Below are 17,220 nucleotides of genomic sequence, written 5' to 3'. Positions count from 1 at the left end.
GCCCCCCTTAGCTGCCCCACACCGTATAATGCCCCCCTTAGCTGCCCCACACCGTATAATGCCCCCCTTAGCTGCCCCACACCGTATAATGCCCTTAGCTGCCACCATACAGTATAATGCCCTATAGTGCCGCAATGACCCTGTAGATTGTGCCACAGTAGTGCCCACTATAGAAAGTGCCCAAATAGATGGTGCCAGTGCCCACATACTACTACTATAGTGCCACAATGCCCACTGTAGATAGTGCCACAATGCCCATGTAGATAGCACCATTGGAGCTCCCTCTAGGAGCAGAATCCCCAACCAGAGCGTCTGCAACACTAGGGATTTCACTCCAGGAGTAGCCTCGGACGTTACTGCCCATATATGAATAGTGACACGCTCTGGCCGGGTATTCTGCTCCAGGAGGAGCCCCTGACGTCACTGTCCATATATGGACAGTGATGTTAAGGGCTTTAAGACGCCGGAATCCCTGGCCAGAGTGTCGCCAACGCTCTGACCAGGGATTCTGCTCCTGGAGGAACCACTGACATCATGGTCCATATATGCAAATGACATCAAGGGCTATCCCAAGCCAGGAGTCCCCGGCCAGAGAGAGCTTGCGTTGCTCTGACCGGGGACTCCATAGTTGAATGCTGAAACAGAGAGCTGACTTTTTACTTGTTTCAGCTTTAGATTCAACTGTATCTCTATCCTGAGGATGCAGACATAGTTGACACCGAGACATACCACCGGCCTCCCAGGACAGTGGGACTCTGTCCGGAATGGTTGAGAGGTATGGGTTGGGTGACCATGCAAGGAAAGCATTATGGAGGGAGTTCACAAAAAGATCTTTGACAGGGACTGAAGGTCCTTTTACAGGGCCTGATTTGGGCCGTGAAAACGAGTGCCGGTCACAAGGAGCAATGGTCGGTTACGTACGGGGATGAGCGATCGTTAGTTTCCATACATTTAATAGTGTCGGCAGCACATCTCCCTGCTTTCCGACTAGTGACCATTTTATTGGCCGCATAAACGAACAGATCAGTAGATTTGCTCATTTGTTGGCTGTTCCCCGGTTTACACAGGGAACGAGCGTCCATATGAATGCTCGTTTGCCCAATCACTGGCCAGTGTAAAAGAACCTTTTCAAAGCTTTTTTGTCTGAGAAAGATTTTTATCCCATGGAAGAAAATAATGAAAGTTCCTACTGAATGACTGCAATTAGAGATCTTAAAAAACTTTAAGAATGGATACAGATATTCTAGAAGAAATTTTTTTTTAGAACTTTTCATTATACAAATAACATTTACTGCTGAATCCCGACAACCCGTTAAGGGATGGTAAAACAAAACGATAAAAAAAAAAAACAAAAACACAACTAAAACTTTTGACATCTTGGTTACGGTTAGCCAAAAGGTACGAGCGAGACGCTGAAATTATTACGAATTTGTAGGTGCCAGTAATCTGACCTTTTTTTGCACAGTTTAGATATGTTTTATATTGACAGCAAAGGAAAAATTCTGCAAACATGATAAACACAAAGCCTAAAACCAAATGTACTGGAAATAACAGTGTTAAATTGTGCCTTTCCAGGAAAAATCGTGCTACGTGTGAAAACACAATTTTAGAGTAAAAGCTTACTAGGTTGTCCCTGGAGATGAAACGTGTAAATAAAATTCATCTGTCAGTTGCACCCACTGAATTGAACCAAGGGCACTCTTTTTCCACTAACCCAAACTATTTGTCATGTCAATGGAGAGTATAGGCTGACTGCACGCATCAAATTATCAATGTCTAGAGGGTTCTCAGCTTTCCTACCTGACCTATTGTTTGAGGCGATGAGCCCTTTGAATGCTTTGGTGAGGTAAGTGGGCTGTTTCAACTCAGATGCCCACACTTGACAGTAAATCTAATGGCAGACTCAGTAGCGCCCTGGGTCTGACACCTGGAATTCCCCAGGGATCAGTATCATCTGGCCATAGATGAACAACCATGTGAGTCCACTAAAGCGGGAGCAACGATTACTTAGCAGCTTTTCACTTTGGCTCACAAAAGGAGGTCTCGAGCGGGGAACACCCTTCTATGATGTCCTTATGTCCTAAGAGAGTATATGGACAGGGGTTGTCTTAATAATACATCTTCTTTAACATATTTTCATTAATACTATTGAAATTAATTACAAGTAATTGCAGGCGATGTATAAAACCCTCATTCGACAAAAAAATAACTTACCAATAGAATGCTACTTTGTCCCCCAAATTCTTCTCTTGGACATTTCTATCAAGGACGTTGTAACATATATTGGTGACAGCTCCTTTCATCCATTCAATATAGATTTTCCCCTTAGTTACATCAAAGTTGTATTTCAAAAATGGCTGAGTAGGAGGCAATCTCCAGTAGAAATCATTTGCAATTTCCCCCCAGAACTCTGAAAAAAAAAAAAAAAACAACAAGTTGTGGAATAGATACAATAAAGATTAAGAATAGCAGAAGAGTGTGAACCAAAAAGAACTCTGCATTTATCGTTTATATTTAGCATTGAAACTTTAAAGACTATGTGCACTTTTGCAACCAATTCTTTTCTATTGCTCCAATGCATCTAAGATACAAAATAAAGCAACATTGCAATATTTAGAAATAAACTACCTTTGTGTATACATCTCCAATACAGACATATGTGTCTCCATGGTGACAGACTTTAAACAAACCCTGTGTTATTTAATCCTGCAGTGTGTTCTTGCTAAACTACAGACAGTGGGTTGACCGTGGGCTGACTTTGGTGTGTTCTTTAATGGTATTACTGACAGGTGAATTAATTGCCCCCATGATTACTACTTTATCACATATCTGCAGCTTTTAATACTTAGGCCTGGTACACAACATTTTTTTACAGCTGTATACCTTCGACGGAAAGTAGCGACATATCCCACTGCATATACATACAGTGGGACATACCAGCCGAACTCCCCAGGCAGAGCTCTACTTGAAGCGCTGTGCCCGAAGCAGCCCTGGCGTCACTGTCCAGTGACGTTAGGAGCTTTAAAGAGGCTCTGTCACCAGATTTTGCAACCCCTATCTCCTATTGCAGCAGATCGGCGCTGCAATGTAGATAAGAGTAACGTGTTTTGTTTTTTTTTTAAAACGAGCATTTTTGGCCAAGTTATGACCCTTTTTATATTTATGTAAATGAGCCTTTCTAACGTACAACTGGGCGTGTTTAAAGTTAAAGTACAACTGGGCGTGTATTGTGTTCGTTACATCTGGGCGTTTTTACTTCTTTTACTAGCTGGGCGTTGTATATAGAAGTATCATCCAAATCTCTTCACAACGCCCAGCTTCTGGCAGTGCACAGACACAGCGTGTTCTCGAGAGATCACGCTGTGACGTCACTCACTTCCTGCCCCAGGTCCTGCATCGTGTCGGACGAGCGAGGACACATCGGCACCAGAGGTTACAGTTGATTCTGCAGCAGCATCAGGTAAGTAGCTACATCGACTTACCTGCAAACACCGATGCTGCTGCAGAATCAACTGTATCCTCTGGTGCCGATGTGTCCTCGCTGGTCTGACACGATGCAGGACCTGGGGCAGGAAGTGAGTGACGTCACAGCGTGATCTCTCGAGAACACGCTGTGTCTGTGCACTGCCAGAAGCTGGGCGTTGTGCCGATGTGTCCTCGCTGGTCCGACACGATGCAGGACCTGGGGCAGGAAGTGAGTGACGTCACAGCGTGATCTCTCGAGAACACGCTGTGTCTGTGCACTGCCAGAAGCTGGGCGTTGTGAATAGAAGTGGATGATACTTCTATACACAACGCCCAGCTAGTAAAAGAAGTAAAAAACGCCCCGATGTAACGAACACAATACACGCCCAGTTGTACTTTAGAAAGCCTCATTTACATAAATATAAAAATGGTCATAACTTGGCCAAAAATGCTCGTTTTAAAAAAAAAACAAAAACAAAAACTTGTTACTCTTATCTACATTGCAGCGCCGATCTGCTGCAATAGGAGATAGGGGTTGCAAAATCTGGTGACAGAGCCTCTTTAAGATACAGGATTCCCCGGCCAGAGCATCAGTAGCTCTCTGGCCAGGGATTCTGCTCCCAGGGAAGCCCCTGACGTTTCTGTCCATATATGTACAGTGACATTTTTAAGATGCCGTAATCCGAAGACAGAGCGTCGGCAACAACGGACAGTGACCTCAGGAACTTCCCCAGGGCCGTAAACCCCAGACTAGCACTACTTGATGCTCTTCCCGGGGACAATGGCCCTGCGGAAGTTCCAAAAGGTATACGTTTAACGTATACCTCTGACAGATCCCACAAAGTGGCATCCGTCGCACATAGGCTCCCATGTTAAAAAAAAAAAAAAGACATACAGTGCAATATGCTTTTTGTTTAGCGGGATCACGTGGGCAGGAATAGCTTAATCTACTACGTTATTCCATCCTCTAAAAAAAAAACGAAGGCCCAAATGACACGCTTTTGGCCTCCGTTAATCTAACGGAGCCCTAATGACATGTTTAGCGTGTACGCCGGGAGCTTGCCTGACGTACATGCTAAACGTAAGGTGAAAACTCAATGTGAACCAGGCCTTAAAGAAACATTTCTATCAGTGATCCTCAACCAGGGTTCTAATGAAGAATCCCTCCATAATACAGCATGCGGATTCCACATGAATCGGAGTTAAAACCGGTGTGCCTCCATGTAAAATCCAAACCACATGGAGGGAGAGCGTGGTCCTATAGCAGACGAGAGGAATAAAATAACAGGTATATTCAAGGCAGATCCATGTGACTGAGGATTAACCCTTAGGCCTTATGTTGAGTTTTTTTGAAAAAACTTGTCATTGGACTAGGATAGGGCTGAAAAACTACAATTTGTAAACTATCAGGGAATTTGTATGTATAATGGCTGCATATATTTCTAGTAACTTTCTCTTCAATGAATGTTGTCATTTATCTCACTACCAAGTGAAAGGCGATTCATTCAAAGACTGCAATTGGTACATGCAGAGCCATTTATTATGTTGAGATGTTAGAACGGACGTATGCCAATACTGCTAGGATTCACGGCTCAGATTTGTCACAAAGGAAAAGAAGAAGCATAAAGCCATACCGACTACTGGTGACAACTAATCTTCAAGGTACTGTCAAACCGTTCTGGAGAGAGATAATGGTTTGTTAGGACTTGTTCACATCTGCGTTAGAAACACGACTGCGCCCATTAACGTCAATGGCTTTCGTCAGGCAATGGAACTGGCGGCTTCGGTCTTTCGTTAACGCAGATGTGAACACAGCCTTACATAGAGGAATCTGTCACTAGATTTTCAGACACTAAACCAACACTATGTGCTTATACAGCTGGAGAAAAGCTTTCTAAACATGCCCCTTTAAAAAAAAACGGGCATTGTTACTGTGCCAGTGCGATCAGGAGCGGGGCAACGGCTGTAATATACAGCCCCGCTCCTCCGTTTAACCCTTTTCAGGCCGCAACCTATGTAAAAGCTCTGTGTATTTAGGATCTATGCTCACTGCTACGATTTAATAATTTCATATTTGGATTGAAGCCTTGTAAAGTAACAGACTGTATTCTCATCATGTTGGACATTTTTTTCCAAGAAAATGTTGGAAACTATGACATTAGTGTCAATATTGCACCTAAACTCATGCAGGTTTGGATTTCTGCCAACTGTAAGGTCTTGGTCACTACTATTAGGCTGGGTTCACACAGAGTTTTTGCCGATTTTTTTCATGCGGAAACCGCGTTGCAAAACTCGTCAAAAACGGCCCGAAAATGCCTCCCATTGAATTCAATGGGAGGCGGAGGCGTCTTTTTCCCGCGAGCGGTAAAACCGTCTCGCGGGAGAAAGGGACATGCCCTATCTTCGGGCGTTTATGCCGCTGACCTCCCATTGACATCAATAGGAGGCAGAGAAAGAGTAATTCACAGAGTTTTATGCCCGCGGCGCTCAATGGCCGCGAGCGAAAAACTCAGCGAAAATCGGCGTGCAGGGGAGAGGAAAATCTGCCTCAAACTTCCAAACGGAATTTTGAGTCAGAATTTCCGCCTGGAAAAAAAAAAACTGTGAACCCAGCCTTAGGGTATGTTCACACGCAGTGTTTTCAGGCGTATTTTGGGGCGTTTATGCCTCAAAAAACGGCTAAAAAAAACATAAGCTGAACGCCTACAAACATCTGCCCAGTGAAATCAATGGGAAGAACAGCATTTAGTTCATACAGGGCGTCTTTTTATGCCCCCGTTTTAAAAAAACGGAGTGTAAAAAAACGCTGCGTAAAAAGAAGTTCTTGAGGCGTTTTTTGGAGCTGATTTTCCATTGAAGACTATGAAAAACGCCTCAAAAAAACACTGAAAAGAAGCCTCAAAAGAAGCTCCAAATTAAAAGAAGCTTCATTTTCCGCTTCAAAAACGCCTGAAAATCAGAGGCTGTTTTCTCTGAAAACAGCTCCGTATTTTCAGACGTTTTTGGATAAGCGTGTGAATATACCCTTAGGTGCGATGAAGTAGCACGACATTGTGATCTTAAGCCACTGTGAAGCCCTGGTCTAAGGCCCTATTCAGATAAGCGTTGTTCATGTCCCTGTGCTTTTAGCGCAGAACCGGCAGCACACCAGCTGAACACTGACAAATTTAAGTCAATGGGCCAATTCACATGCCGCGATTTTCTGCAGAGAAGATCGCGGCATGCACTAGTTTGATGCAAATCTCGGGCAAGACGAGCCCATACAACTCAACGGTTCCATAAAAATAAATTGGATAGCACATGGACGCTATGCAAACGGTTCGTTTTCCACAGATGGGTTGCTAGGAGACGCTGAAAAAAAAGCAGGGGCGGACGTGAAAAACGAATGGTTTTTAATGCCTTACCGATATAAAAAATGGACGAACGAAACGAACTCTGACCATACGGATTACATTTGGATGGAAAATAGTCAGTTTTTTCTAGATAAAACACAGACAAGTTTTACAACGCTCCTCTCAAAAGGGGCAAAAGTCTTGAGATTCTGAGGTTCATGCAAAAATATTTAGATAATGTTTTAATTGTGATGCCCTTGAAACTATTACACATTTATGAAAACTTCTTACAACACGTACATTTGTTACAACCTGAACTGGAGGAAACATTATATGAATTGTCTGGTCTGTCGGCTACACAATTGTTTTGGTATAAATAACTGGCGTACTAAAGGGATACATATTTTGCAATATAGCAAATGCTTAGCCACACCTAAATTTTAAGAAAAGGCCATAGTTGCTGCCAAATTTGCAATAAAACTTTTTGTTGCGTTGATCAACATAGTCTTTATCTTTATAATCCACTAACTGCTAACATTCAGTTCCCACACATTAATATCAGGAACCATGGCTATGGGAGTGGTGGGATCTGATGGATCGATATGAGCCCAAGTAGCAAAAAAAAAAAAAAAAAAAATCAAAAACGTTCTATGGTCTCTCTAAGGGTATGTTCACACGCTTAATAAAAAAACTTCAGAAAATATGGAGCTATTTTCAAGGGAAAGCAGCTCCTGATTGTCAGCCTTTTTTTTTAGCAACTTGGCGTTTTTTATGGCCGTTTTTGGAGCTGTTTATTTACAGTCAATGAAAAACTGCTCCAAAAACGGCTCCAGAAGTAACATGCTCTTTTTTGCAGGCTCTTTTTAAGCGGCCGTTGTTCAAAACAGCCGCAGAAAAATACACCATCAGAACAGAACGCTGTTTTTCCATTTGAAATCAATGGGCAAATGTTTGGAGGCGTCCTATATGGCCCAAAAAACGGCCGAAAATAAGCCATCTGAACTAGTATAAGGCTTTATCCACACTGGTCTTTGGCATACAACAGGGTAGTGGGACTCTATGAAAACGTTTATCGTATTTGCCGGGAAGAATATGCCAAATGAAAATCCTTGTGGCATTTCAGACGTAATGGCATGTTGCAGGCGTCTTTCGCTGCGTCCATTACGGACGTAATTGGAGCGGTTTTTCCATGGAAAACGGCTCCATTTACGTCTGAAGAAGTGACAGGCACTTCTTTGACGCGGGCGTCTTTTTTACGCGCCGCCTTTTGACAGCGGCGCGTAAAAAAAATGACCGTCAGCACAGAACATCGTAAGACCCATTCAAATGAATGGGCAGATGTTTGCCGACGCTTTTGAGCTGCATTTTGGGACGTAATTCGGGGCTAAAACGCCCGAATTACGTCCGTAAATAGTGTGTGTGAACCCAGCCTGAGGCTTCATGCACACATTCCGGAATTTGATGTGGGACAGTCCATATCAAAATCGCAAATAAAATCAGCACCTAAAGGAATTTTCCCATGAAAGAGATTTGACATATCCAGAGGATATGTCATAAATGTCAGTAGCAGGTCCCACCTCAGGGACCCGCACCAATCTCTAGAACAGGGCCCCCTATACCATGTTCTACCCCTATGTGTTGTGGATGATGCGTGTGATTCCCAACCATGAATTACGGTGAATTATCGCTGAGCTATGCCGTTTCCGTAACTACCATTCAGTTCAATGGGACTTTCAGAAACAGCGTAGATCAGCGACACGCATCATCCACAACACAGAGAGGTAGAACGCGGTTTAGGGGGCCCTGTTCTAGGTATAGGTGCCGGTCCCAGAGGTGGGACCCGCACCTATCGGACACTTATGACATATTGTCTCTGATGGGAAAAGCCCTTTAATAATTCATTTTTTCTAATGCATTTTTAGATTCAGATTTTACATTTTGATGCACAAACAGGTGCGGATTATCTGCTGCAGATTTTGGTGCATTGAGACGGAAACGCAAGATAGGTGGACATGCTGCGAATTTAAAATCCGCGCCGCAGGTCAATTTACATGAAAAAAAAAAAATCTTCAACATCGAAATGAGATTACTCGAAACCTCACTTCGTTCGCTGGTACTGTACGCTTTTGCGCTTACGCATCGTGTGCATGTGGCCTTAAAGTGACAGCAGTTGCTCCTGCGGTCCTCTGGAGTAGTCCCGACCGCATCTCAGGGTACCTTGCTTAGAAACCGCTGGTCAGAGCAAGAAGCAATTTTACGGGCTGAAACAATACACCGTAGTTTAGAAATCATCTAGGATCTCATAATATCAATAGGGCCAGATAATCCTTTAAGGCCCCATGCACACGACCATAAAAATCGCCCGCAATTACAGATTGTAACTACAGTCCATAATTACGAACCCATTCATTTCTATGGCCGACAGACACCTTCTAATATATTTACAGGAAGGTATCCGTGCCGTAGAAACTTTCCCCAAAAAATAGGACATGTCCTATTTTTTTATTTTACGGACCGCGCTCCCGTACTTTATAATGGCAGCACAGCCCGTAAAAAAGGGACGGCTGTCCGCGGCCGGCCGTGCCCGTAATTACAGGTTTTAATTACGGGCACGGTCGTGTGCATGGGGCCTTAGAAGAAGTGGGTACAATATAAAACTCAGATTAATGGTCTTTTTCACCTAAAAAACAAACTATAACATGCCTATGTTCTCTCTGTTGCCCTTACCAGCTAGCATAGTGCATAAACCAAGTCGCCCAGAACAGTTAAATTGCAAACTCATCTCCACTACATCTCTATGAATTATGTATACAGGAGCTGTTCACGTACATAAGATAGTCCCAGATTGTAAGCGGCTATGGGCAGGGCTGTCACCTACCACCATGTGAATGTATTTAAACTTGTTCTTACCAATGTTTTTTATTGCATTATAAGACGGAACACGATATTGTGGCGCAACGTAAATCATTAATAAGAACTAATTGATTTTCTGGGGAATTACTTTTATGGCATGTCAATCTGACCTCTATTGATTTCAATAGGTGACCACACATATCACCACCCCTCAAAAAGGGGACAGAGCCATAGTTCTTGACAGGTGTCAGACTCTCACCGATGTGACTTTGACATGTCATAACGGATTCCCACAAGATCCCCTAAAACATACGCAGATCATACTGTAAAATGAGACATCACTCACCGCTGGGTTCTCGCACTGATTTCTCATACATCTCCTGATATTTCTGAAAAGATGGGACGTGCGCGGTGGCAGAGAACTCTGGCGCAGGGGGGAACACATCAGGCGTAGACATGACAGCTATGTAGCAATTGCAAATACTAACACGGTAAAAATATACAAATTGGGCTCTGTCCAATGAGAACAAAAAAAATTAAAAAAATCCCACTTTAAATGAAATGTAAATAGTCAAATATAAATAATGCAAATTAGAAATGTGTCAAATTCTTAAATATTCAACCTGTCATATGCAATTGAAAAAAAAAAAAAAAGTTCAAGAATGAGCAATAAATCTAAATATAAGAGAAGATAATAGTACCAAATCCAATAATGCACAGAAAGGGAGTGTGACAGTACACTACAACTACATATATGCAATACAGCAATGCAGAAAAAGCAAGGCAAGGATACAAACTGACCAGAACTGAACTTCCTATGCAACAAGCTGCAGATTTTCTCTACTTTGCCATAAAGCACAATCTTTACCGAAAAAATACTTCATACTTTAAAAAGCTAAAAATCTGTCTTGAAATATCAATATTTGCCATGTGCAGCGCAAGGAAGAAGCGCCACAGAGAGTCACAAGGACCCGCACAAGAGGAAAGTACTGAGAAAAGGAAGTTTCATTCAGTCCCGGGCTACAGGAAGGTGACAGGGACTCGCTGAATGCAATGCAGTCTGAGGAGGAGCGAAGTCTTCAAGGTGCTGCCGCGGGTGACCGTGTCCTCTGAGGTGTCAGTGTGCGTGCAGCTCCGTGCACAGGCGGTGTGAGGTGGAGGTCTTCCTCATGTCCAGGCGTGACCCTACAGAGGAGGAGACTGCAAGACATACAAAGAAGCGGCCGCAATGTACTGATCTGCTCTATGGCGCCCCCTGGTGTCTGGAGGAGCACACAGCTCTTCTTAGTGTAGATGGAGCTCACTGCTCAGTCACAGATGGGTGTGGTTGTTAATGAAGATTTTAACGATAAAAGTATAAGGAAGGACATGCGTGTGACAAAGCATCGGCAGCAGAAAGAAGATACGGACCGTAGATAAACAATAATCATTAGTAATGTCATTGAGTTGTCCTCAAGAATTCTAGCTATCTGGGTGACAACCGATGGGGGAAATGATCCAAACTGGTGCAAAGGAAAAGTGGAGTGATTGTCTATAGAAACCTTCCTAAAAATGAAAACAGCGCCCACTTTTTCTTTCCACCAGGGATGAAACATCTCGGCCATTGTGATAGACTTATAAAAGGGAATATGTCAGCAGATCTGAGGACAGTGTGATATAGGGGTGGGGGAGTACAGTGTGATATAGGGTTGGGGGAGGACAATGTATTGTTACCTTTTGCAAGGTGCATGACCGAAAAACTGTTTAATTTCCACTGCGCAGTGACACGCTCGGATCTAAATAATGTCTGGAACAGCAAATCAGGAGACAGCTTAAGTCACATCTAATATTTAGGAGGGTCACCAATAATTAAAGGGGTATTTCCAGAATCGACCATTATCATCTATCCAAAGGATAGGTGATAATTGTCTGATTCTGGGGGCACCACCCAGGGCCGGCTCCAGGTTTATGGCGGCCCTCGGGCGACACAGACTTAGTAGGCTCCTATGTGGGGGAACTCACGGCGGCAGTAAAATGGCAGATAACGTCACTTTGTTCCCCCATATAGAAGTTAAGACCCCAGTTTGTACCCCCATAAATTTAGAGCCTTCTATAGTGCCAGGTAGTGCCACACAGCTCCCCCCTCCCAGGTAGTGCCACACAGCTCCCTCCTCCCAGGTAGTGCCACACAGCCACCCTCCCTGGTAGTGCCACACAGCCCCCTCCTCCCTGGTAGTGCCACACAGCCCCCTCCTCCCTGGTAGTGCCACATAGCCCCCTCCTAGCTGGTAGTGCCACACAGCCACCCTCCCTGTAGGTAGCGCCTTTGGGGTTCCCTCTAGGAGTCGAATCCCCAGCCAGATCATTGCCAACACTCTGCCTGGGGATTCCACTTCAGAAACCCCTGACGTCACTGGCCACACATTGTGGCGATACTCGTGGGGCTTTCAATCCTTTTCCCCTCATGGTTCGGGACCAGGATACGTTGATCTGATGCAACATTTTGCTCAATATTTTTCATATTGAACGCACGTTGAGGGGTCTAGGTGAGTGAGTGGGGGTTTCTATTGTTTGCCACTAATCAGGGTGGCCCCCCCTCCCAGCGATTCTTGTAGAGCATTTTTGCGCTGATTTTAAATGTTTTTATCATTTTTGTGGTGTATTAAAATTTAAAGAAATATATTTTGGCTACTAATATGGTTATTTCATGATATAATTTTTTGCCTAATATACATACCCATTTGGTGTTTTGAGTTTTTCATAAAGTGTGTTATGCCTATATAGTTGCCAACAGTCTTGAAATTGCCGTGACTGTCCCAAGTCCTAGAAAAGTGTCCCGGCAACTGTATTTGTGTCCTCAGGACGAATATACAGTTGAATATTATGGCAGAGCAGGAAACTATCCACTCCCTGCTCTGCCATTCACTCCTCCTGTAGGAGAATCCCCAGCCAGAGCTTTGTCGACGCTCTGGCCAGGGATTCTGCTCCTGAAAGAAGCCCTTAACGTCACTATCAGTATATGGACAGTGACGTCAGGGGCTCCTTCTGGAGTGGAATCCCCAGCCAGAGCATTGCTGATGCTCTAGCCAGGGATTCCGCTCATAGAGGGAGCCCCTGACATTACTGTCCATATATGTTGGCAACACTCTGGTTGGGTATTTTAGTCCTAGAGGGAATTCCAATGGCACTATCTACAGGGAGTTGTGTGTGGCACTAACTACAAGGGGGACTGTATGGCATTATCTACAGGGAGGGGTGTGTGGCACTATCTACAGAGGGCACTGGCACTATCTAAAAAGAAGATGTGTGTGGCACTATCTACAGGGAGCAGTGTGGGGCACCATCTACAAGGGGCATGTAGTGTGGCAGTATCTATGCTGGTCTTTACGCTACCAGTAGTGGTCAGCACGTATCGCCTAGCACTAGTGATAAAGTGAAACATCAGCTGCCTGTATACAACCAGATAACCAGAGAGAGATACCGGCCACCATAGTAGTTGTCAGCCAAACTAGTGCAGACATTTTTGTTCATTTATTTGAATTGATAGAAGTTCCGTGAAGAAAGCCACGCCCCATTAGCCACACAACCAGATAAGCTACGCCCCATAAAACACACCCACCAAAGAAGCCACACCCTAAGGCCCTGTTTACACTGAGTATTTTGCAGGCAGATTTTGACCTGCCTGCACTTTCTAACCACGGTTCACGCACATTTTTCGCTATGTTTTTTGCCCACGCCCATTGAGCGCAGTGGGAAAAAAACAGCGAAAAACGGTTTCTGTGCCTCCCATTGATTTCAATGGGAGGTCAGAGACGGAACCGCAGGAAGAAAGAGCATGCTGCTTTTTTTCCCGCCCGAGTGGCTAAAACCCCGAGCTGGAAAAAAAGCCTCCGCCTCCCATTGAAATCAAGAGGAGGCGGTTTCAGGCGATGATTCCAACATGGTTTCCATGTCATAATCTGCGCCAAAAAACTCAGTGTGAACAGGGCCTAAGTGTCCCTCGAAAAAAATTCAAATGTTAGCAACTATGTGCCTAGTGCAGGGCCTGGGGAGGTGGTGCATGACGCAGAATATCCCTGAATTATGCACTAGGAATAACACTGCATATCAGTTTTACCGGGAGTGTTCGTTTAAGCATTATATTGCACCCAATAAAATTGGCATCCATTGCTTGCCAAAAAACAGCGTTATCGGACTTCTCCAGAACAGAGAGTCACAACTAATCGACTAGTTTACGCAAGGTTGTCTATATCAGACCATTATAATATACTACAAATCAAAACCTCCCCCCACTTATTTAGTCAGAATTTTAGGCATTGACTTTGATCCCTTGCTTGCCATTCTGTCAGGTAAGGGCAAGGTTACCGCTGCTTTTCTAGAGAGAAATGCCAGTACTTCTACATTTATTTTGGCACCAATTGTTAATTGTCTGATGATGGTTAAATATTCACCAGGCAGACACAAGAATAGCTCGCAGTGCAGGCAAAAGTAGAGTTTAAACTTCTGCTACGTGTATAGGGAATTCCTACAATAATTCCAGATTTCACTTAATTATCAAAAACTTTCTGCTTTGAAACCAGAGCAGGATGGCACCGATAACCTTTGAGCAGCTCAATTTCAAAATTCGAACTTTTTCTGATGCCTTCTTGTGGCACGACAGCTGCAGTCCATAGGAATCCATTAGGTTAAAAAATAGCTCAAAGCAAAAGAAAAGAACAGCGCTTCATGGTGTAATATGTTCAAAAATAAAACCGGTTAGCAGGTATATAGCAGTAAGTTAGTGTGCTGACCTTTTGTTGTTGTGCTTCGAGCAATGTCGTAGTCGCTGCGGTCCTTCCCTCTGGCCATTCAGCAGTGCAAATACCTTGTCCATATGTAGAATACTTCTAGGAAAAAAATAGTGGGATTTTCGGAGGGGCTGAAAGTAATAAAACTCCACTTGGGATAGGAGGTATAAGGCCGGGTTGCCACGTAGCGTAAACAGTAGCATTTACAGTAGCAGAAAAGTGGATGAGATTTAGAAAATCTTATGCCCACGCGGTGCGAAAAAAAACTGTGTAACCATTCATAAATTGACCTGCGGTGCGGAATTTAAATCCACAGTATGTCAGTTTATGCTGCATTTTTTCGTTGTAGGTTTTCCCCATTGAATACAATGGGGATGCAAATCCCGCATCAGAAAGCCATGTGTTGCGACATTTGCGGCGTATTCGCAGCGATTATGCCGCAAAAATCGCAACTACGGAAAAAGAAAATAAAACACTAGAAGTGTAAAGTAAAACACTCTAGAGGAGAAAAGTGACGTGCCAAAATGTGCCAACTTTAAACACAGAATGTGCGCATTAGGGTTTATTCAGACGAATGTATTTCACGTCTGTGTGCTGTCCGTTAAAAAACCGGACAGCACACGGACCTATGTAATTCAATGGGGCTATTCACACGTCCGTGGTTTTTCACGCAGCGTGTCCGTTGCGTGAAACTCACTGCATGTCCTATTTAGGTCATTTTTTGCGGACCATGTCGCCCATTAAAGTCAATGGGTACGTGAAAAACACGGACAGCACACGGACAACATCTGTGTGCTGTCCCGTGTTTTTCACTCACCAGTTGCTAAAGAAATTAGGAAAAAAAAATAAAACAGGAACACTGATGATACACGGAAAGCACACGAATACGACACATGGAACGGAAATTCATAAAATACGGTCCATTTTAATGCGGACACAAAACGACACGCTCGTCTGAAAAAGGGCTTATTCACACGAACGTTGTATACGCCCGTATGACGGCCATTAAAACAGCAGCCGTCACACAGACGCATGTATTTCAATGGGGCTGTTAATATGGCTGTTGTTTTAACGGACAGGACGGTGTGAAGGGTCCGTTGAGATATAGAACATGTCCTATTTTCTTCCGTTTTCACGGATCCGTCGATAGACTCAAGTCAATGAGGGATCCGTGAAAACGGTTCCCGCATGGGAGCAACTCGGACGTGAAAAACATTTGTTTTTCACATCCGCGTTTGCACTCTGTCGTGTGAATAAGCCCAAAGGCCTAACTGATCTATTTTTTTGAGGTCTCAGTTTTAGACAGTATAAGGACTTATTTAGACGAACGTGATATACGTCCGTGCAACGCGCGTGATTTTCACGCGCCTCGCACGGACCTATGTTAGTTTATGGGGCCGTGCAGACTGTCAGTGATTTTTGCGCTGCGTAAAACTCACGATATGTCCTATATTTCTGCGTTTTTCGTGCATCACGCAATGGGTGCGTGAAAATCACACGCATTTCCGTGGGACGCGCATGATTCGCGCAACAGCAGTAAAACTATGAATGTAAACAGAAAAGCACCACGTGCTTTTCTGTTTACAAACATACAAATAGAGTGTCATAAAGATGGCGGCTGCGCGAAAATTACGCAGCCGCGCATCATATGGTGATGACACACGGAGCTGTTAAGTGCCTTTTGCGCGCACACGCTCGTGTGAATCCGGCCTTAGGGTGGGCTTCCTTGTAGTATAAACGCTGCAGAGTTTCCGCAACTAAATTGTGAGCGAAAATTCTGCAGCATTTACAGTAGCAGCAAAGTGAATGAGATTTAGAAACTCTCATGCCCACGCTGCGGGGAAAAAAACCACACTGAAATCATTAAGAAATTGACCTGCGGTGGCGATTTTTAATCCGTAACATGTCAATTTATGCGGTGTTTTCTTTCCTTGCTATTCTGATGCGGGTTGTCCTCATTGAATTCAATGGGGATGTAAAACCGCAACAAATAGCCAAGTGTTGCAACTTTTGTGGTGGAAACGCTACGATTCCGCTGCTAAAATCGCAAAAAAACAAAACACTATTTTTGGTTTAAAATGAATAAAAAAAGCTTATAGTTATCAACCGGGCATGTCATAGCGATGCTTTCTTCTGTTCTTTCAGAAGGGTCTGATGACGTTTCATCCCATGTGACAGTTGCAGCCAATCACAGGCTGCAGTAGTCATATGGGCTGCAGTATCATCCCAGGAAGCCGGACTGCACGGACAACGGAGGGATGCGTCGCCATGACTACAGTTCTGGGTAAGTATAAACTTTTTTTTTTCTGTTTTCAAGCACTGCTTCCATAGCGGAAATACTGCCCCGAAAAACCACACGACAATGTGGTGCGGTTTTTCAGATAAATTGTGCCACAGGTTCTATGTCTGATACACTGCGTAATTTTACGAAGCGTATCCGACCCGTGGGAACCCAGCCTCAGAGTAGGAACACACACAATGTATTCAGTGCGGATACACTTCTGCGCATCAGCATATCTGCCCTGAACACCACAGGGAATGCCGTCCGGAAAATGGTACCACATTTTGATGCATTTTTCCATTGGAATTTTCACTGCAAAAAATAAAATAATTTTTTTTTCATACTTACCCCCTCCCTCTTTTCGGTGCGTAGTCCGGCCTCCTGGGATGACGTTGCAGGCCATGTCGCTGCAGCCTGTGATTGGCTGCAGCGGTCACATGGCCTGCAACGTCATACAGGGAGGCCGGACCGTAGAAGCAGGTAACTCTGGGTAAGTATAACTTTATTAAAAAAAAATCTTACT

At 44.0% G+C, this 17,220-nt stretch overlaps 1 protein-coding gene across 3 annotated transcripts in view; it reads right to left on the bottom strand.

Moving 5' to 3' along the window:
• The window catches only part of ACSS2 (acyl-CoA synthetase short chain family member 2), a 35,712-nt gene extending 24,847 nt beyond the window's left edge, over window positions 1–10,865 (bottom strand). Inside the window, exons 1-3 of one of the 3 annotated variants that reach the window (XM_075846067.1) lie at window positions 10,452–10,865; window positions 9,997–10,163; window positions 2,215–2,410 (exon numbers count right to left, since the gene is read on the bottom strand). In XM_075846067.1, the coding sequence (XP_075702182.1) occupies window positions 2,215–2,410; window positions 9,997–10,108 (308 nt within the window). In that variant the 5' untranslated portion in view covers window positions 10,109–10,163; window positions 10,452–10,865. Of the gene's footprint in view, window positions 1–2,214; window positions 2,411–9,996 lie in introns of all 3 variants that reach the window. The other 2 variants (XM_075846068.1, XM_075846069.1) reach the window with 2 other exon arrangements.
• Between the last annotated feature and the right edge of the window lie 6,355 nt (window positions 10,866–17,220).

Source organism: Rhinoderma darwinii, chromosome 13 (assembly GCF_050947455.1).
Source record: "Rhinoderma darwinii isolate aRhiDar2 chromosome 13, aRhiDar2.hap1, whole genome shotgun sequence".
Lineage (NCBI taxonomy): Eukaryota > Metazoa > Chordata > Amphibia > Anura > Rhinodermatidae > Rhinoderma > Rhinoderma darwinii.
The sequence above is the reverse complement of the archived record's forward strand: the minus strand, read 5'-3'. Positions and strand labels throughout refer to the sequence as shown.